Genomic DNA, 21,798 nt, shown 5'->3' with positions numbered 1-21,798 from the left:
TTAGGCTCTTGATGGTTCCTCCTCAGGATCTGCTCAGCATCTCTCTCACTGATCACCAACACACTGAACATAAAGGCTGAACTGCAGCACCAAGAATACTTAAACAGGGCCTGATCTATCCCATCATTGTTCACTGGTAAGAAAATCTCTTAAGGGAAAACAAACCTGAATGTTAGAAATGTGAAAATCAGAAATAAGTTTTAAGTAAGTGTATTTAATCTGTTTTTAACATGCCCCATTTTAAACAACAGTTTGAGAAAATCAAATTTAGAAAGGAACTCATTTACAATTTAAAACTGCTACCACAACAATTGTCTTGCATTATTTTTTGTCTTCACAGGTCTTTATCCCTCTGAGAGGCAAATTATTGCCTTGTAAAGAAAAATGAAGGATACTATTAGCCCTTAATGACACTGTTCTGACCCTGCAGTTCAGGCTATGTCAGCCTTTCCACTTCAAAACCTTATTTTTAAGAGGTTTATGACTTAGTCATAAAAAATCCTGCAACTGGCTAGAAGATGGCATGCACATTGTCTGAACATGGCCATTAAAAACACAGCTTTAAAAATGCCTAGTGACACTTAATCCTCCCAAGCTGTGAAGTGTTCTCCTGTCTGACAGTGCCCTGACAGCACAGGGGCTGCTGGGGCAGCTCTGCCCAGGCATTTGTACCTTCTCATCCAGGGGATCCCTAAAAGGAGAATTCTTTCATACAGTGATACCAAGGCAAACAGAAGGGAAACTGAGGCAGGAGGCCTGATCTACCACACTAGGAACTGTGCTGGGTTTTTCCCTAGTAAATTTCTGGTTTGGGACTATGTCCTGCAAATATTAAACTTCTTTGGTGATCCTTCCAACCTGAACTGTAGACAGGATTTTCTGGCTTTGATTTGTACTGTACCTCCTCCTGTACCTTCCAGGTGAAAGATTGTGACTATTTCCTAATATCTCCATCTACCTAGTTTTATAATTTTGCAGTTATCATGTATCATGTATATTATCATGTATATTTTTGTACAGCAGAATAACCCAGACTGTAATGGACTTATTTCTTTAGAATTAAAATTCTGCAACCAAAATCTGCTCTGCCCAACCTGTTTGACAGCACAGTCATTTCCCAAAGCAGAGTCTGGCCCAGAGCACACATAAACATTGGAGGGCAAGCCAGCATAGGAACTCTTTTCAACTCCTGAGGAATCTCTCATGTTGAAGTAGACTGCCCAGAGGACTCTGGGTTTCTCCAGTTCTTCATTTTCAGTCTCTGAAAAAGAAAAGGAGTGTCTGCAGTAATCAGTGTTGTTGTGTGATAAGGTAAACATAATCTAGCACACTGGAAATCCCATTTTTACCATGGAATTACTGTAATAAAGTATCTTTGTTCTTCAAAAAGCCAACTATTTAACTTTCTGAGATTCTCCTTCATTATTCTTCCCCTCTCCTTTCCAAGCACAGCTATGCAAACTCTGCTCTCTGCACACCCTCCACCACACCAGCAGCACTTATCACTACCAGCAGCCTACCAAGAAGCCTGGTTTAAATTTAACACCTCTCACATTATCTCCTGAGCACATGACAGACAGCAAGTCCTCCCTGGGCTCTGCCAGCTCACAGGCATTGCATTTCCTGTGCACAGATATTTCTGATGTGTCATTTCTTCACCTCCTTTCATACTTTATCTTTGTACATAGAATCTCTAATTGTGGCAGTGCTGCTAAATGAAAATAAATGATTAATTTGTATTTATCTCCACTTACTGAGGGTTGCACTGTGCTGCAATACTCATCAAGAAACTCAACTTCCTTGCTCACACTCTGTCCCTCCCTGCTGTATTTTGCACATTCCTGTGATCCCTCTGCACACAGGCAGAAAAACCTCTGGAAAGATGAAGGTCACTTTTTAACTGCACAGTGCAACGGAGGAACACACAACACAGAATCTGAGCTTAATAGAAACTATTTGTTTGGAATATTTGCTGTCCCATTTCTTGTATTTTACCTCCTCTAAAGTAAATGAAGCTTGTAAAAGACCTTGTGAGATTTACTTCTTTCCAAGGAAGAAACTTCTTGATAACTATGGCATTCAAAACAGTATTTTAAAGCAGTTGAATTACAAAAAAAGAGATAAATCTATGCTATTCCTTCAGTATCTTTTTATAACTGTCAAATAGTTAAAAAAAAATAGGTGCTACCCATACTGAACAGTTTGAAATATAAATTAAATTCATCAGCCTGTGAAAGTCTGAGCCTTAATACAAGGCAAGATGCTCTTTAATATATTTAAAAGTTCACATTGCTCATAAAAGTTACTTCTTCCTCATTTAGGCAGGAAAATGAATGGAGTCCTCTTCTCCAGGTGACTTTGCCTCTTTGACCTGCCATGGCCCAGTGCTCACTTTATCTGGTGATTCATTTTCAATAACTCCAACAGTATTTGTTCTGACATTTTAATTAAAATACGACCACTACCTCATCCTGATGATAAAAAGGCCTATGTGTCAGGGAAAACTGGCTTCTCAGTGCCTCAGTGCACCTGAGGACCCCTATGATCACAGAGTTCCTACAGAGGAATTTCAGTCAGCTTCTAAACAATCTATCATTTCGAAACTGGATCACTTTAAACATGAAGATTAATGCTACCCCTCCCCAAATGATTAGAAGACACTAAGCTGATCTTCTCTTCACCAGGTCTTTGAAACACATGGCACTGTCCTGAAAATTGAAGATGGAAGTGAAATATTAAAAGGTGAAAATTAGAAGGTTTTAAGGTAACACATCTACAAATGAGAAATGTTTGCAACTCTCCAGTCTAATAAAGTTTCCTATTTACAAATCTAAGTTGTTTTCTAAATATTACAAGCAAACCAATTATAAGTATTATGAAGTACTCCCACATCTTAGTGACTTGCATTTATACCAACAAAACCCCTGGCACTGGGGGCTGAGCATTGTTCTCTCAGCAGAAGTGTGATTTACTGCCCTGCAGCACGGGCACACTGTATTTAAACTGCTTTTGCCAGGGTTAGAACACAGCAGCATCTCCCACATGCACATCACCAACTCTGTGAGCATCTACCACAAATATGGTTCCAGTCCAGATCTCAGGATTCGATTTCAAAAACTTGTGTGGAATTAGCCCAGGTATTTCAGGAACAATTTCCTTCTGCTCCATCAGCAGCTGCTTTCCTCTGGGGTGTGGAATTGTCCATTTCAAGGCCAAAGCTCAAAAAAGTAGCCAAGATTTCCCTGAACTTAAGGCCAAGTAGCTCATTACTGGAAATCTATTTTTGTGATAACAATACAGAACAACTTTATGGTTCCACTGCTTACAGCAGAATCCAGAAAACTTCAAACAGCAAACAAGGAAACACTTGAAGACAAGAGGCTGAGCAACAGCCTGTGAATAAGAAGCAAGAACAACCCAAGAAGCTGGGTTCTACAATTTCACAAATATTTTATTTCACTACTGCACCTTTCAAGGATGTGCTGAACAGCAAATATGTTTCATGGAAAAGGGAAAGTGTGAAAAATAAAAAGGTCCCAGACACTTACGGTCATGTCCTTGGATACTGAAGTTAAACCACAGCTGAAGAAGTCAGTTACAGCTACTTCAGTAAATTGTATTTATGGAAGATAAATAAATGAGGTATTATGATACTATTTTTACCTTTTTCTGTAGTTAGATTGAATAACTTCTGTACAACAGGCTCTAAATCTTCCCTTGCAGTTTTAGTTGATGGACAGGTTAGATGGACTAGATCTGGGAAAAGAGAACACAAACTAATTCCAATCGCCAACACACAGATAAACAACATTTACAACTCTTAAAAGGCACAGCAGGCTTTCAGAAATCACAATTGTTCATAAAATCACTTCCTTTAAGCCAGGGATGTACAGCACACAGAGAAATTCTCTGGGAACACCTGAGAATTCTCAAAGTTACTCCCATGATGTACACCATGATGTGCAATCCTTTGTACAACATTTTATTCATCCACTTCTTAGATGGGAGGAGCTACTGCTGAACAATCCTTTATTTGTTCTGTTTTGCAGACTCTGCAGTTGCTGCCTCCTTGGACAATCACTTGATGCAGCTCCTGACCCTTTTCTGTCCCACTGGCCTCTGCTCAGATCCAGAACCAGCTGCTTCACCCCACCTGGTTTTCCAGCCATTCACTCATTTAAAAGCCTCACCTTAAAGCTTTTCATAAAACCACCTTAGTGGACTCATTTGCTCCTGGAAACTTCTCACCAGAGAGGTGTCCATCAGAGAATCCTGAAGGAATTTAACACTGTACAAAGTTTAAACTGATTTATCTTCAGCACTGTAAATTTCTGAGGCATTTAAAAGCAGTGCCCAGCTCTGGTATTATTTTAAATCTAGATGACATTTTTGTCTCTTCTCTCTGAAGCCTGGCTGTATTTGTTGTCATTATTTTCCAGTACATCAGTCAGATCTTGACCCTTGTCAGGAACAGAAATTTAACCCTTCACGCTCCTCTGCTTTCAGGCTGCACACATACAGATTCTATTCAAACAATAATTTTTTTATTCAACCCAGACCAAACCTTCTGTCTGAACTAAAATAAGGAAAAGGGTGGTGATAATCAAAGTCTCCCCTTAACCTTAACTAGATACTTCCAACCCAAACACTGTAATAAAACCTATTCTTTCCTCAAAAACCCAGCTATAAATCACTAAAGTTCACATCATTTACTTTCTATAAAATCTTTTTTATTATCTTTAAGGTTATGGTTATGAGTCACAGTCATCAGTATATATTTTGATTATATTTGATTTACTCAGGTATAACTGCATTAGTTACAGTGGTTGCCAACATTTGTCTTCAAGTAATTCTCCCAGCAAGAAGAACGATGAGTTCAGTTCCTGATTTCATCATTACAGTCTCCATTTTTAGGGCAAGTGAAGGAGTTTGGTTCCACTCAAGTGGCAATACAGATGATGTGCCTGTCATTTGTGCAGTGTGATCAAAGAGTAGATGTATTTGTATACTTATCTTAAATAATTGTTCCAAGGAGAAATCAGTCAGGTTAAAACCCATTTACAGATAATGATGTAAAAGTTTTTTTAAAAAATTATGAAATATGTCCCATAACTGGAACCTATATATGCCTAATATAGAACTTTATTATTTCAATATATGAAGACAAATTTCATTAAGGTAGGCAGTACCTCCTCTTCTGAAATGAAAGGAATTTATGGAGAAAAGTAAATAACAGAAACCTTAATATTTCAGCACCATAAAACTCCTCCTGAAACTAATCCTTTAGATCTATGGAACATCAATCCTTCATTAGTTTCACTTCCTGCTGTATATATTTTGTGAACCCTTAATAAAAAGAAATCAGCTATTTAAATGATAAATATGGACAATATGCTTTATAGCACTAAGTCATTAATTAATTACAAGCTTTTTTTTACTATTATTTAGTAGGAAATATAACTTTGAATGACTTAATAATTTACTTTACTCTTCTTTCATATGTAAAGAACTTAGCTCAAGCCTGTTTAACAGCAAAATAAATTGGTTATTATTACAGTTACTTCTTTCTTGTTAGAAAGAATTAGGTAAGGCAACCTCTAATTCTATTCTAATAAATACCCCAAATGAACATTTTATTGCTCAATTATTTCAAGTTCACATAAAATACCGACAACAGAATCTTTTCAGAAGATAAAAAACTCCCAAATACATTGCATTTCAGGTATTTCCACTTAATAGCTCAGCTAAGGGAGCCCATTTTCAAAAAAAACCAAACTACAGATTACCAGGAAGATTCATGTGCTTTGAATTATTATTTGTATCTCCTGAAGGAGGATTTATTCCCATGTAAGTGAAAATGAGTCCATGAAGCTCCACAATGGCAGGAAGCCATGGCTCCCTGGGCTCTGTGCAGCAGTGAACAGCACCCAGAGGTTTTCAGTTGTGCCCAGAGCTGCAGAGGGAAAAGCTCCGTTACTTACAGGTGTCCTTCATGCACGTCATGGTGGAGGAGCACAGCTCGATGACACAGATTGCTGCCCCGCCTGCCTCCAGGGGAGGCACTGTCAGAAGGGACACCTGGGCACAGAAACAGAGCCTGAGGGACAGCACAGGGCCTGCAGGATGTGGCACACCACCATCCTCACCACCATCCTCAGCACAGGTGGAAAGAACTGCTTGGTTTTCTAGTTTACTACGACAGAACAAACACAACTCTGATTGATGTGCTCTAAAATGAAGGACTGCAAAGACTGACAAACAGATCCAAAGGAGCATTTTAAAGTGTACAGTGAGAACTTCATACAGCAAAAAGGAATGTTTAAAAAAACCAAAGGAACTTTGAACAAAGTTTAAACAAGATAAATAATTAACAGAATAGTCAGGGTAACAGTTTATTAAAAAGCAAGCAAAAGTAAAATTAAAGACAGCAGCTTAGAAACTCTATTAATTAGAGGAAAAACAGGAAAATCCCAGTCACTGAGCTAAACTTAACTAAAATTTGTACTAGTTCTATAGACAATAAAACAAACTAAACAATTACCAGTACAGAGAGCTGACTAAAGATCATGATTCAAGCACAAACAAAATTGGATTAGTTACTTAATTCTTACCAACAACTAAATATTAACACATGAGACAAGTGATACAGAATTGGTGTGTACCTGCTGCTCTGAGTCTGTGTTCAGTACAGACTGATCTGTAATGAGCACTGCCCTGGAGATCTGCCTACAATTCAAAACAAGAATTATGTGAAAATAATGCAAAATAAAAACAAAGATGTAAAAATAGCAATTTAGAATCCTAGTTGGTAATACCAGAGCTATTTCACTATATAACCTTTATTACTATGACTCTTAGTGGGATATTTGCCTGTTGCTGAAGCAGAAACACACCTGGACCACCAGTGCAGTATTTTCAATGACCAAAACAGGTGATGAATAAATGAGTCAGTGCAGTTGTATCAAACAGCCTCCTTCTGCTGTTTAAAAAGTTCTTTTGCATATTTGATCAGCAGCACTTTAAGGCCTTGTGGTGTTCCAGAGCCCAGGAGCCTCGGGGTGAAGGGGAACTGCAGCAGGGTGGAGCTCCCTCCTCACCTGCAGTCTGTGCTCCTGCAGTGCCAGGGTTATCCTGCTCTGCCCTCAGCAGCACAGCTCTGCTGATCCCCCCTGCCTGCTCTGACACAGGCAGGTCATGCCCAGGGCCTCTGGCAGCAGCAAGCAAATCACAGCAATCAAGGAAGTTTGGTACTTGTCTAAAGCTGAACAAATGTAAAGCAAGGACAGCAAGTGGCACCTTCGCCTTTTAAACACATTTTAGCAAATATGAAATTCCCAGCACATTTAGAGCTCTTGGATTTGTTATATGGAAAGGGGGAATCTGATTTCAGTGACAACTGAAGAAAACCCGACTATAGAAAGTACACAGTATATCCTCCAGCTAACAGAGAAATACTTTGTTCAATACTGAACTGTACTGCAAAAATAAAGGAGTGGACAAGAGGCTCCTCAGTTTAACTTGCAGGGTACTTCACACACCATTATTTAAATAAATAGTGGTTTTTGTTTTACCACATACCTGTAACACACATTTGTGCATGTGCTCTCTGAGAGGTAACTGTCTTCCACAATAAAATAGTTGGCACTTATTCTTTGCCCAAAATGATCCACAATAGCTTTGCACCTGTTTCAAAAAAAAACCAAACCACAGTCAGAAATTTTTATGTAAGGTAACAAAACTGTGCAGAAGTTGTTAGAATTGAGTTATACAGCACAATATTTGTATCTTTCACTAAATTTAGTTGTGTATTTCTTGAACATGTGAACCCCTAAACCAGTTTAACTGATCATCAAATCCCAGACTGACACATTCCACCTAGTGTATATGCAGTTTACACATACAATAATCATAATGACATCCCAACTTGAATAAATGGATCACTTTTCCCAGAAAATATAAGCTTACAGCACTGGCATTTAGCTCTACATTTCTTACCTCATAATATGTAAAAATAAAGCTGTGAATTATTTTGGAGGTACTATCCTATTGCAGTGGAGTTTCTTTCTCAGAAAGACACTTTTACAAAAAAACAGGTTTATTTTGCCAATAATATTTGACAAATTAAAGAGCAAATTAACTTAGGAGATTTGGGAATGCTCCCTGACAAATGAGTGCATCAGACACTTCCAAGAGTGAGTTGCTCTGTTTATGACTAAATACACCCTTTATCTCTAAGTGACACACAAAGGGATTAACAGAGCCCTGGTGTTTTAAGAACAACACAAATGTTCTCCATAGAACAAGGACAGAAATAGAAGTGGGACAGAAATGCAAACCACAGAAATGAACCCATTTAGTGAGCTTAAATAAGAATACAAACTTCAGATTTTAAGGGGGAAAATTCTCTGTGAAAGAACAAACTTCACTTATGTATGAAGCTGCATCATATACATGAGACAAAGGAGGCTGCACACAGATCTCAGTAAAGCCACCTGTGCTGCTGATTCTGTAGCCATGATCTGTGTTCTCTTCTACACTATCACAATATTTACAGCATGAATAAATAAAGCAAATTAGCTTTACTGGACCTTTTCTTGGGGTATGAAAATTATAGTTTTTTTTTTAAATTAAACTTTTCTGAAAAACTTTATCAGTGTTTCAACAATTTAACACACAGGACTTAAAGCAGTGGATTTTCTCACACACACTTACACACTTGTGCATGCACAGGGAAACATCCAAAGGAACACAATGCCTGAGCCAGAGATCATGTGCAGATTTACCTTTTTATCATAGTGCAACTTTTTCTGTGGAACATCTGACATGCAAGTTATGCCTTAGGAATGAACAACATTTCTGTAACCTCAAGCTATTTGTAAGCTTCTATGATTATAATGATCTACAAACCCAAATCTAAATAAGTAATAGCAATCAGCTCCACCAGCTCTGGTAAACCAGTTGATCCTATAACCTGAGATGAGAATTAGAAAAGGTGAAACACAGTTCTCATCTGTAAATGTAAGAGGTTTATGACTATTAAACATGTTTTTGTAACACTGACTTCTAATGCAGACCTCCCAGGCATCTGTCCCTACATATATTCCTATTTTCAAATTCAACAGGTACCTGACAACAGTACAAGCAATGTTTGGCATCCAACATTCTTCAGGTTCAAATCCTACCCCATGTGTGTTTCACTTGCAACTTTAACAAGTTTTTCCTAACTGTTAATCCCAGTGACTTCATCCTTGAGCTCTCATTTGAATACTGCAAATAAACAAGGAAGTCGAGCTGCTGCAGCTCATTTCTAATTATAACCTTTCTTATTGTTTATGAAACAATTTCCCCACCACCCCCCAAACATTATGGAAGGGGAAAGGTTGATTAAATGTCATGTTGCATCACTCAAAGCCAGCGAAAGCAACGACACATTTTATTTTCCTGCTAAGTGTTGTTTCCTCTCCTTTGTTCAGGAATAGCAGCAGGTCATATGTGTGATAAGATTTTGAACTGAGAGAGAGAGAGAGCGCTTTTAATTTCAGTCCCACTTTACTTCAAAGGGTGATGCTGAGAAAATTTCTTTCAAGTAGTGCTTCCACATGCAGCAAACACTCCTGCACTGACATTATCAGGTCTCTGTCATCTGATCTGTGTTGCGACAATGAATCACAGCCAACCCTCCATTGACCTTCTTTCAATGTGTCTGGATAAAAGGATGAAAATTAGAATCCATCTCCTTGCAGTGCCACGAGTTATAAATGTACTTTATAGGGCTCATTATCCAAACTAATGGACTAAGGGCGACATCCTTGAAATGGACTCAGCAGCACTGACAAAGCCAGTCTGCAGTATTTCAGCAGATATGTAAATTACTGGCTGTTTGCTCTATCTTTTTATCACAGATGTATAAATGGCCATTTATCACATCTCTTCCGTTTTGAGACAGAATTATGCAATTGGAAACATATGTGAAGTGTGATCAATATATAATGCCCACCATTATGATGAAATTTTACATGTTCCCAGAAAAGTGACACACAATAAACACAGAGAAACACAATATTATCATACATTAAATGTGGCTTTTTTTCCTCAGCCTCAGAAATATGATGTGGTTTTTATTTTCTAACAGAGCATCACAGTTCTACCAAGCACTCAGGATGTTCTACAAACTTATTAAGACAGCAGATCTGGTACCATACATAAAAAACCAGATTATTTTCAAGTGCATTACTAAAACCTTAAAATAGGGATGTCTAAAATTTCTGTTCTTTCACCCTGTCTTGCCTGAATCTTATTTTCAAAAATTATTTTTAACCTTTTTCTATGTGTCTTTTTATAATTGTAGAGCTGGGTATGAAATCTACTGTTCTCTGCATATACAGGCATGGGTAGGAAAATGTGAAAAAGCAATGTTAGCCACGTCTAGAAAAACGCTGGAATAAACTTTGGTGACATTCTGAGACTTTTAATTAAACTCTAACAAAAAATTTAGAAGAAAATCAAGGCTGTAGCTAGAAGTATGTATTTTCCTTATGTGTACTAAACCAGGAATATTAAAAATAGAGGAAAAAAATCCCTGCCTTAAGGCATGGGAAGCCTGGAGGGCTGTGGAAGGAGCTATAACTGGGAATGACCACTGCACAATGCATTTCTGCAGTGCTGAGTGAGCCATCTGTAACCTGGGGAAGCTGCCTCTGCCAGCACACAGCCAGCTGCACTGACAACCAGATATGAATTTGCCTCTTACCAATTACTATTAATGGTCTGTTGACTCAAAAGCTCAGTAACTCATAAATAGCCTCATTAACAACTTGATAGCTGATTTTTATTAGGCAAAACACTGAAGCCCAAAGTCAAGAGGAAATACAAGCTGGTGCAGAGAGGGAATACACAGTGAGGAAGGAGATAACAGCAAGAACCAAACAGAAGATAAAGGAAATGGATATCTTGGATGTGTTGGGCTTCTTCATATTCACTATCAGATAATGGCATTATTAAAAGCTCAATGTTTTTGGAATAATGAAAGTCTGGTAAAATCTTTAGAAGTATTTCAATAATTCTGCTCCTCAAAAATCTATCATTCTAAAACAGCACAAGTAAACCCCAAAAACAGCCTAAAAAAGACACTTGTGCTGGTTTTTTTTTTAAACTATATTCCACACATAAAGGCAGGTTAATGGAAAAGCAGCACTCCAGCTCTTCTGGGACACACAAAACCTTATAAAGAAAACACTGATTTCAAAGGTCTTCAGGATGTGCAGAAGAAGCTGGAAATTGGGGTAAGCAGGATCACTGACCAGTTAAGACCTGCACAGAGTGGGGTTTGGAAGTTGCTACCAACTAAAAGCTTGTCTCCCTGCAAGAGCAATTTAAGTATTTAAACATTGTTGGAATATAAAGCTTCCTACAGCAACAGTTCAAATAGCAGTGTTAAAATAAATGACAGTTCCTGAAAGGGGCACAGTTTAATTTGCATATGAACTGTGCATTTGGAACATCACACCTGATAAAGCACATTTACATCTCAAAGTCTACAACTGTGCAGTGAACTCCAGAATCTTCAGGAACTGGCAGAAAGGTAAAATCTGGAGTTTATTCAGTTTTAGGGAAAACAGCTACTACTTGACCATGTTGTGGAAATGCAGCTACAAGGACTGTGCTCAAGGAATTACAGGGCAACTGGGAAGTAAACTCACACCCCCTCATTTAAATACTCATTCTCCTAATACAGTGGTACTACACCATTTCTAAATTAATTCTTTAAATTTTCTACAAAACATCTTGAACTTTTCAATTATAGTCACTAAGCTGCAAACAGAGTCATTAAGATAACCAAAGTCTACAGTTAGACTAATATCTGATAAAATGTGTACAGCAGAAATATAACAATTTAGAGAGGTATGAAAAACGCCACTATGGAAAAAACTCTGTTTTGATTTTTCTTCGTTCAACTTTAAACCTGCCTACAGGCCTGATATTGTTGTAAAAGAATTTATTCTGGAATAAGAGGGCAGCATAGTTTATGACAACAATCTACCTAAAAACTCATTAAAGTCTTTTCTCTAGGAGTGACATGCATTATCAGCAAAGATTAATCTGATGAGTCTTTAGGTGAGCTCCATTTTTAAAAATGCAATAACAGAGGGCTTTGTTGTCATCTGATGAAAATCAATTAGAGTAGGTAAGGCCACAAGGAAAACTAACATCACTCATCACCAGCCCCCCGGCAGCTGAAATGATTTGTCTTCCAAGCTTGGGTGATCAGGAGCTGCAGTAATATCACAGGGAAATTAATTTAGTTTCTATATTCTAGACCCACTTTCCTTGTTCTGGAGGACCTATACACAAATTACTTTTAATCAAGGTTGATGTGTTATTAATACCAAGGAGGATCTGGGAAGAATCATTTTTTTTTTCAATTGACTTGAGACATTTTTCACCTGTGTTTTGTGCAGGAACAGAAGGTTCCTGGTGGCACCTTACCGTCCCGAGGCTCTGTCCAGCACCAGGCAGCGCACGGCGTGACGGAGGCAGTAGATCCCCCCAAACACAGCACACAGCCTGCAACAGGGAAACAAAGGTTATTAGTGCAGCTCTGCTAATTGCAGTCAGCGTGAGTGGTCAGCAAGGCAAAGCTCTGAGGTGTTGGTAACACTGAGTTACTGAGAGAAGGAAGATGTGGAGCTGGTGGAGTCCAGAGGAGGTCACAGGGCTGGAGCTGGGCTGCCAGAGCTGGGGGTGCTCACCTGGAGAGGAGAAGGCTCCAGGCAGAGCTCAGAGCCCCTGCCAGGGCCTGAAGGGGCTCCAGGACAGGGACTGGGGACAAGGGGAACAGCCTTAAACTGAAGGAGGGTGGGTTTAGATTGGATATATGGAAGATAACCCTCCCTGTGAGGGTGGGCAGGCCCTGGCACAGGCTGTCCAGAGAAGCTGTGCCTGCCCCTGGATCCCTGGACGTGTCCAAGGCCAGGTTGGACAGGGCTTGGAACACGCTGAGATAGTGGAAGGTCTCCTTGCCCATGGACAGTGGATGAGCTTTAAGGTCTCTTCCAACCCAAAGCAGTCTCTGATTCTGTGATTTTGAACTGAAAGCATTTTTATATCTCTTCACAGATGACAAACTTGAAAACTTCCACTTTGCAAACCTTACTTCCAAAATGGCATTATTTTGTCATTCTCATGTCAGATGAGGCAGTTCAAGACAGCCAGTCCCACAATCCCTTGTGACCTGCAGGGCTGGGGCAGCCCAAGGAGCTGTCAGCACCACCAAGTGCCATGGGACAGCTGGAATAGCCAGCTCCCTAAAACCACCCCTGCTCCTCACGGAAAACCAGAGATACATCCCAAAAACCCCAGCCTTGGCTGTTTGGAGGTTGTTGAAGATGCCACAGAGGTTAAACATCACTGAAGAACTCTAGAGAACCCAGAGCTATGGGTTTATCTCTAATGCTGCAATCCATGGCCTCCTGCCTGACACAGCAGCTATCAGCATCTTTCAAAACAACTCACAGGAGTTCATTTTGTATCTTGCATATAAGAATAGCACTATTAACTTAACTAGAACTGGATTCCTTAGTTAAAAACATTAATTACAGTTTTCCTTCAACCACAGCCAGAGGTTTTGATATATGCACTTCATTTTTCCAGCGTGCTTTGAAAGAACTTTGTTGCTTGGCTGCACAAAAATGTGAATTATTTCTTTCCAAGAGTAACCTGCTATCCAGGGGATGAGGGCATGACCAGTTTTCATAGGCCAGCAGAAAACTTCTCTTTTAAAATGAAAATGGAAAGGAATTTTGATTGTGTTGCTAAACAATCACAAAGAGCCCAAACACCCATTAGAACAGCCTAGCATGAAAAATGACACTGTTAGGAAGGACTTGCCAAAATTATTTAAATACAGAAACTGAAATATTAAACTAAATGGCACCCCAATAATTTATGATAAAATAAAATCATTGTGCTGGCATTACTTTCATACAATGGGCTATTCAAGATGATTTGACTGCACTTGAAGTACAAGGCAACTCTTTGATACCATTAACCCTAAATGACAGACATTTAAACTGATATTACTCTAATTAACTGGCGACTGCCTCCACCAATAATTCAAGTTTTGCTGAAAGATAGCAACAACACTGTACTCGGCTTCAACTTTGCCCCGCTGACATCAAATCATATTACAGCTGAATTAACAGTTGTGAAAATTTTTGGCCTGGTAGCCCTCCATCATACACAGCCTTTAAATGCCATTTCAGTCCCCATCAAGGCAGAAATCAGCAGTTGCAATTTTTAATACAGCTGTGAAACAATAGGACATATTAAAAGCTGCATTTTTGACAGCGTATTCGCAGTGATTTATGAGTTTGTATATAATTTGATTATTCTATTAATTTTACTGATTACTGATTCAGCTAATACAGTGAAGGTCACTTACAAAATAAATCTTCATTACATTTCACAGAAAGTAACTGCCTCCAACTAGTTGTTTTCTTTAATTAAACACTAATGTAACAAGAGAGAAAATAGGCTTCAGGGTTGCTGCATCTGTTGATACAAGAGGAGTTTACTGCTTTGATGTAATGCTCTGTGATATTAATTGAACAAAAATAGAATGTCTCTCCATTTGACATCTCGATTTCCAACACTGAGATACCACAAAAACACTCACATTACAGACTTAGTCTTAGTTCACTCTGAAAGAATTTTAAAACTCTAATAAATAATTTTACACCAAAATCTAGTTTTTATTTCTAGCATGTAATTTGTTTTCTGCTTTCTAAAATGCATGTTGTGATTAATTTAAAAACTGACTATTTTTTAACTGTGCAATTCTTCTATAGTAAAAACTACTTACTTCTCTCCTTAAAGCTGCATACTCCGTGTACAGCACTGCAAGCTTTGGAGAAAGATCAAAGAAAACATGGCAAGTGCTGAGATAATGAATTGTCCTCTTTCAGTTTATTTTTATGCACAGAGCAAGCTGTGACCTGATTCTTATGTTAAATTCTGTTTCCTGAAAGGCCCCTAGAACATCAGCCTTTCCTCCAGTGCTGCTGGGTTCCAAAAACACTGACAAGTAGAGACGAGACAAATCAAATAAATAAAATAGCTACAGCTACAAAAAATGATGGTTAATCTTTCCAACCAAGAGTTTTCATAGCAAAGTCAAAACTTGGTGTGTGCATCCACCTGGTTAACACCAAAAATCCACCCCCACCTTCCCCCCACAAACAAAAAAAGACACCAAAAAACTAATAAAGAAAATAATCAATGTCATCCTGAACTGTCCTGGCATTTGGAGAGCTACAGAAAGGAAAATATGTGACAGAAATGCTTAAGGAAGCAGATGAAGAGTCAAATATTTTGACTTTTTCCTGCAGGCGGTGTTCATTATTCCTGTGAAATTTAAAAAGGTCCTGTAAGATTAGAGAAGCAGCCTATGCTCCAAATCCATCAGCAACAAGACAATTCTAAACCAATCACAAAGTTCCTGCACTCACCCACCAGCACTCAGCTCACTCACAAAGAGTGCTTTGAGCCCGTAGCCCATGGTGAGATGATTTCTTTCCACAGATCTCCTTCCTTCTGGAAAACCAGGCTGTGACTGGGAAATGCTGCAGGAAGAGGAGCTGGAATGGCAGTGCTGGGGTACCAAATTTAACTTTAAAACTAAGAAATGGCTCCTTTTGATTGTGTGGAATTTAATCTGCACATACAGAAATATCCATTGACATCCTGTGAAACATTCTAATAGTGAATACAGTACCAGTAAAACAGACAAGATAAAAACTGGTGTGCTTGGTTTGGTTTAGAGCACAAAGCTCTAGCTACTTATCACTGACCCTAAAGAGACCCTCGGTGCACTTCTCTCCATAATTACAAACTAGGGGTAATTTAAGCCTATTTCATCACAGTCTGGCAAGGGTTGCTACTTATTGTTCATAGATTCTGGATGACCACACTGCACTAAAGTACAACTATTTCAGGAGTTTTAACATTTGGGTTCCTATTATGTGATGTACAAGTTTTGGGGTTTGGGAAGTCACTGCTGCCTTTTACAGGCCCAAGATTCCAATTCCATTTCCCAAATTTAAATATTAGAAGACAATGCAACAAAAATCTTAATTCATCATATATTTCTATGTTCCTATACTTTGGCCTTGCTTTGTGCCAGTGTAGATTTCTTAAGGTGTTTCTAGACCTGAAGAAATTCTGTTGACAAAAATAAGACCATGTTTAATCTGTCTTTTCATTTAAACTAGTAATTTAAACAACTGAAATACCAGCAGCTTATTGCTGATAAAAGTGCCATGTTACTGATGATTTTTGTCACAATATAAAATTGCTGTTTCTTAAAATTAACCACATTATCAACCTAATTTTTTCAAGGATATTGCAATTAACACTACTTCTTAGTGAATCAAGGTTAAGAGTCATTCTCTGGGATTCTAAACTCAAGAAACAGATGATTTCTATGAAGGTGAGGTGAGGTGAGAAACCATCAGGCAATGTGTTTAAGTGCCCTAGAAATTATGGTTAAAGCACTGTAAGAAATTGCCACAGAGCTGTGAGAGGGGAAAAAAGAAAAAGGAAGTAGAAGAGTCCAGTTGTTTGTGTGCTGTGTGAGGGCAGGGAAGTGCAGAGGCACTCTCAAGGCTCCTCTCTGGGGAGGTGGAAGGATGGGACCTGGCTCTAAACCCCACGGAACTTGCTGCTCCTCACCCAAGGTCATTCAGCTGCAATTACACAACAGCTCTGGCCTCCCAGAGAAGCTGGGGAGAGCAGGACTGCAGGGCAAGGCACAAAACCCAGGCACTAGAAGCAGTCACTAAACATTAGCTCATCTATAAAACCCATTTCTGTGTTCTCTGCCTCCAGAAAAAGACACAAAAATTCCAGTTCTCTTAACCCTCAATGAAATTCAAGGGCTATTTTACTAATTCTGTCATGTTTAGGAAGTTACCTTTCTCTGTCTCCTGGTGTAATGAAAAAGGACTCTGCTAAATGCAATTTGCCTTCTCATCTCAGATTTGCTCCAGTGATAAACAATCCTGTCATTTCCACAGCTCTCCTGATAATGCTGCAAATATTCACATGTCTGAGTTAGAATTCTCAGGAAGAACCTGTAAGGCACAATCTGCACATCCCCACACATGCAGGGAGGAACTTCCCTGCTAAGGGACTGGTAAGAGGTAATACCAAATAATACATTAAGATACATTTCCCTCCTATTATCACCATTACCCTAATTATTAAACCCTGAAAAAGCAACTCACAGTAGCATTTGTATTTTGTGCTTTTAGGTTCCAAGTATGTTTTTAAATGAACCAAGATGATCAAGAATGAGGTAGCACAATGCAAGTCTGACCCCTCAATACAATTTCTTGACTGAAAACTTTTCCATGCCTAGTTAGGGATGGGGAATCAATACACTTTGACAGCACCCACATGATTCAGAGCATGCCCTGTGATAGATTCCAATGGCTGAAGGCCTTCACCAGGTATAAACCCCTACAGAACACAATTCCTAGTCAGAAATAACAAGGAGCAGAACAGCTCTCAAGTTTGCAAGTAATTTTTTAAACAAAGAATTGACAAACACTCAGAAGATAAAATCTAAAATTAAAATTCTCCAAGTTTAATCTATTTAATGCATTTTACAACAAAGGTTATTTCCAAATTAAAAGTCTTTGCCTGTCAAATTCTGAGAAATACTGTGGGCAAGGACACAAAAGCATTCCACAGCTGTATTAACGACAAGGCTCACTGATCTGTGAATAACCTGAAAAAAATGAAGATTATTGAGTTACTTTACCAATCTATCCATCCATCACTAGTGAACAGGTCTCAGAATGATGGATTATCTTACTTCCCTCATGTTTATCCCAAGAAAGAGTTTCTCCTTAGAGGGAAAAACAAACAACTGATCCTACAAACAATCCTGCTAACTCTGCTTGCCCATTTTGCATTCATCTGCCAACAAAGTGAGAAGAAATATATCAAGTTTGTCTTTAAAGGCCAAACTACATCTGAAGTTTTATTATTTCCCTGAAATGCAAGTGAAAACAATTAAGAGAAAAGCAGCACTGCAGCTACTTGTACTATTCAGTATTTTAGTACAACCCAAGGAACAGTGCTAAGTTGTCAGTGATTCCAATTACATTTTCTGGTCCAAAGAAATGGAATAATTAAAAGTGATGAAAGATAGATAAATATGAAAATTAGGTATTTTGAAATGAAGGACTGAACTCATATCCCAATATGATTTTACATCACCTGTGATTGTTCACAAGTGCTGACACTCAAATCTGTCACACCTGATTGTCACCAGAAATGAGACATTGTTTGAATGTCTCATCAATATGCTAAATCATACAATTTACACACAAAGTTCTGCATCTTGCTAACATGCAGAGACATGATACTCATGTGTAAATTTAGCTGAAAAACATGGTGTGCCCAATTTTTAATAAATTATCGCAGTCAGGTTTCCTGAAGTCCAGTCTTGATTTCAGACCACTAAAACCTTCCTAGATTGTAACAGGGACATAATTGGGAATTTTAAATGACCTGAGACTACCCCAAAGCTCTGACATCTGTAGCAGATAATAGTGCCCATGTAAAGGTAAAACTGATTATTCATTTTTAAGTATATACAGGAACCCCCGGAATCAATCACACTATCCATCTTATCTCAGCCTGGCCTCTCAATCTTCCTGTAAATATGGGCACTGAAAGAGATGGAACTGTCTTAATCAGATCTTTCCTCCATCACTAAATTACTGCTGTCACTGTCACGGAGACAGAATTAACAATTTCAGCCAGAATCTGTAGGAACTACTACAAAGGGTGACATTGCCCACCAAATGCACAATGGGAAAGCTCAAAGTCTGTTTATAGGAAATGCACATTATTAACTACCCATAACAGTCAGGGACTCACCAACTCCTCTGGAAAAGCAGCTGAGGATATTCCAGCACCTATTGCCATCTGTCAGCTTTTGGGTAACTCTTAGCAAAGACAGAAGAGACACAACGTGCCCCTGTAGAACCTTTGTGACATGACAGTGACAGTCACCAATTCCCTCCAAAGGCTCACATGGGAAAAAACTACTGCTTCTCAGAAAGTCAATTCCATTTGCATGTTCATATTTGCATGAGTTCAGAGGAAAGAATCTGAAACCAAACTGAAGGGAAACTTTTCCTGCTCTGCCCCAAATTCACTGTGCTCACAAAGCAAACACAGTAGCAGATATAAAAGCTTGGTTGGGTTTTCCTCAGGAATGAGACATTATTATATTTACTTGTACTTAACATCAGGCTATTGCTACATCATTAGGAAGGAAGAGTCAGAACAGTTTTGTACCAAAAAGGAAGCAGTTAAGGGCCAGGAAAGTTTTGCTGCTTGTCAGCTCAGGAGAGCAGGAGGCTCCCAATGACCTTCCTTGTTCCACGACTCCAATTTATGGAGACAGAAACCTCCCATCTGTACCTCACCATACTGGGATGTACATTACAGTGATATAAAAGTTTAATTTTCTCTCCTAAACCATCCCTGCTTAAACCAATAAAGAAGGAAGAGTGCTTCTGCTCACTCGAGTGTCGTCAGCAGTTCCAAAAGGTTGTGGTGTTTATGCAGGATTCATTTGGGATGCAAGGATGTGACTTACAAATGTCTTTGACTCATTCCCATCAATATGCATGTGTGCCATTTATAACAGTAGCCTTGATGAGAACACACAGTGTAACTGGCTGCAAGAAACGCTTAAGAGGTTTACATTAAAGCAGAATATAGAACAGTGGTTAGAAATCACAGGCCAGGTGACACCTTCCTCTGATAAGCTGGTGATAAAAGCTGTAGGCTGTGATCTATAGGCTCTGGCGTTGCCTCTTTGCTCCACAGCCCCAGCAGCATTCTTCAGATACGGCTCACTTTGAGCAAGACACAATCCTCAGGGCAGAACACCTTTAAGAATTGCGATTAATCTCCAAAAATATTATTGTTGCCTCCTAAATTGTTCACTTAAAAAGAAAAGACAATTTAAAAAAAGGTTTTGTATTAGAATGTTTGCAATACAAACCTTTTAGAAGTATAATTACTTTTTGGTTTGACAGATTAATTTGCTTCATCTATTAAAATAGAACTCTTTGTTGTAGAACTTATACATTTTAGCAAAAAAACCTCTAAAATGCAGTAATCAGTGATCTGAAATAGAAAGTTCAGGCCATCTGAAGAACTCCTGTCATCACAGAATGATTTTCTGATAAGAATATTTATAATACTTCTAGACACCTCTACTGCTAACTCTTGAAATATACTGCTGTTACAGATCAGAGAACTGCATGTGCTGGTTATTAAATTAAAAAAAAAATAAGGCAAAGGGATTTTGAGAATGCAAGAAAAATTACATGGACAAGAATCTACTGAGGAAAAAAAGCAAGCAAAATTTTAATTATTGAATTTACTTTTTTTCCCCAGGTATTTGAAGCCAAGGAATGTTGAACTGCCAAAACTGTACTACTTCAATGGCTCTGGTAGCATTCTGATTTATTAATCTGCTGGTCACATACAGATACCTGTCCTCACATGAAATCCTATGAAGACACAAAGACATCCATAAAATCCAGAAACACAAGTTCTGTTGCATGTCTGTATGCAGAGTAGCTACCCAACCCCAATTCTTGTTCACAAATTACCTGTCCAATCACCTAATTACCTAGGTGTGCACTGTAAATCACCATATAAATACAGCTCAAGGAGCAGTTGAAAGGCGTCTGACAAAAGATGGTAGCAAATAACATTTCTATTCAATGGAGCACAATTATTCCAGAATGTTTTTATCAACATATAACTGCATCCATCCCACACACAGCCCAGCAGGATCAAGCTGCTGAGGCCATTCTTCTGGCAGTAATTTAAGGACTGCTCTGGAGAAGAGAAATGGAATCTATCACAAACAGGAATACCCAACAACCTGCTGTAAACCAGAATTTCATAGTAGCACACATGTAAAAAAGCAGAACTTGTCCAGCACCAAACAAAGCAGGTAAGACCCTGCACTGCTATTTAAGGGACTGATGTACAAATATATCACTCAGACAAACTGGCCTCACCAAGCAAAGCTGCTTTTTTTAAACAGAGCTAATGTTTACTTCAGACCTACAGGTTACCACATTAAACCCACAGTGAGCAGATGGAAAGGCTGCTTGCCAGCAAAAGCAAAGATGAAAAAAACCCCTCAGCCTTTTAAAAGGCAGTTGAACTGTTGGAAACAGCTGAAATGCAAACCACCCACCCTCTGCACACGGGTCCTTGATGGTCCCCAAAAGCACCAGCTCTGTGCCAGAACCACGGGCCAGGGACACCTCAGGACCAGGGCAGGGACTGCACTGCCACACAGAAGTGGATCTTGGTTTATTCCTGGAATCAACTGGGCTTTTTTGTTTTACTTGCTTTCTGAGGCTCAAGGAGTGGAGAACATATGGCTGCTGTTTGGGATGTCAGAATGTAGCAGGGGCTCAGTGGAACAGAGCTGCATGGGATCTCCTCTGCTGCTCAGTTCATAGGAGCTGGAACCTTGCAGTCTAGAGAGAGCTACAAAATAATGCCATGATTTCACACCAATTGTCCTGTTTGTATAAAAGTCTGCAACATAGAAAGGTTTGTTTTAAATGTGACTGTAAACTGGACACACGGCACCATTCCCCTCTTTCAGAATAATCCAGTTCATTATTAAATATCTGTGAATGGCAGATGCGCTCTCAGCAAATTAGTAACACAAATTTACAACAT

General features: G+C 38.9%; 1 protein-coding gene across 1 annotated transcript in view; it reads right to left on the bottom strand.

Annotated features, from left to right (window-relative positions):
- The window catches only part of CHM (CHM Rab escort protein), a 51,561-nt gene that overhangs the window by 4,959 nt on the left and 24,804 nt on the right, over positions 1–21,798 (bottom strand). The window contains exons 9-14 of the mRNA XM_064426495.1: positions 12,487–12,564; positions 7,579–7,683; positions 6,663–6,726; positions 5,982–6,078; positions 3,664–3,756; positions 1,095–1,261 (exon numbers count right to left, since the gene is read on the bottom strand). Of these exons, the coding sequence (XP_064282565.1) occupies positions 1,095–1,261; positions 3,664–3,756; positions 5,982–6,078; positions 6,663–6,726; positions 7,579–7,683; positions 12,487–12,564 (604 nt within the window). The remainder of the gene's footprint in view (positions 1–1,094; positions 1,262–3,663; positions 3,757–5,981; positions 6,079–6,662; positions 6,727–7,578; positions 7,684–12,486; positions 12,565–21,798) is intronic.

This window comes from Passer domesticus, chromosome 7, assembly GCF_036417665.1.
Source record: "Passer domesticus isolate bPasDom1 chromosome 7, bPasDom1.hap1, whole genome shotgun sequence".
In the NCBI taxonomy this organism is placed as follows: Eukaryota; Metazoa; Chordata; class Aves; order Passeriformes; family Passeridae; genus Passer; species Passer domesticus.
The sequence above is the reverse complement of the archived record's forward strand: the minus strand, read 5'-3'. Positions and strand labels throughout refer to the sequence as shown.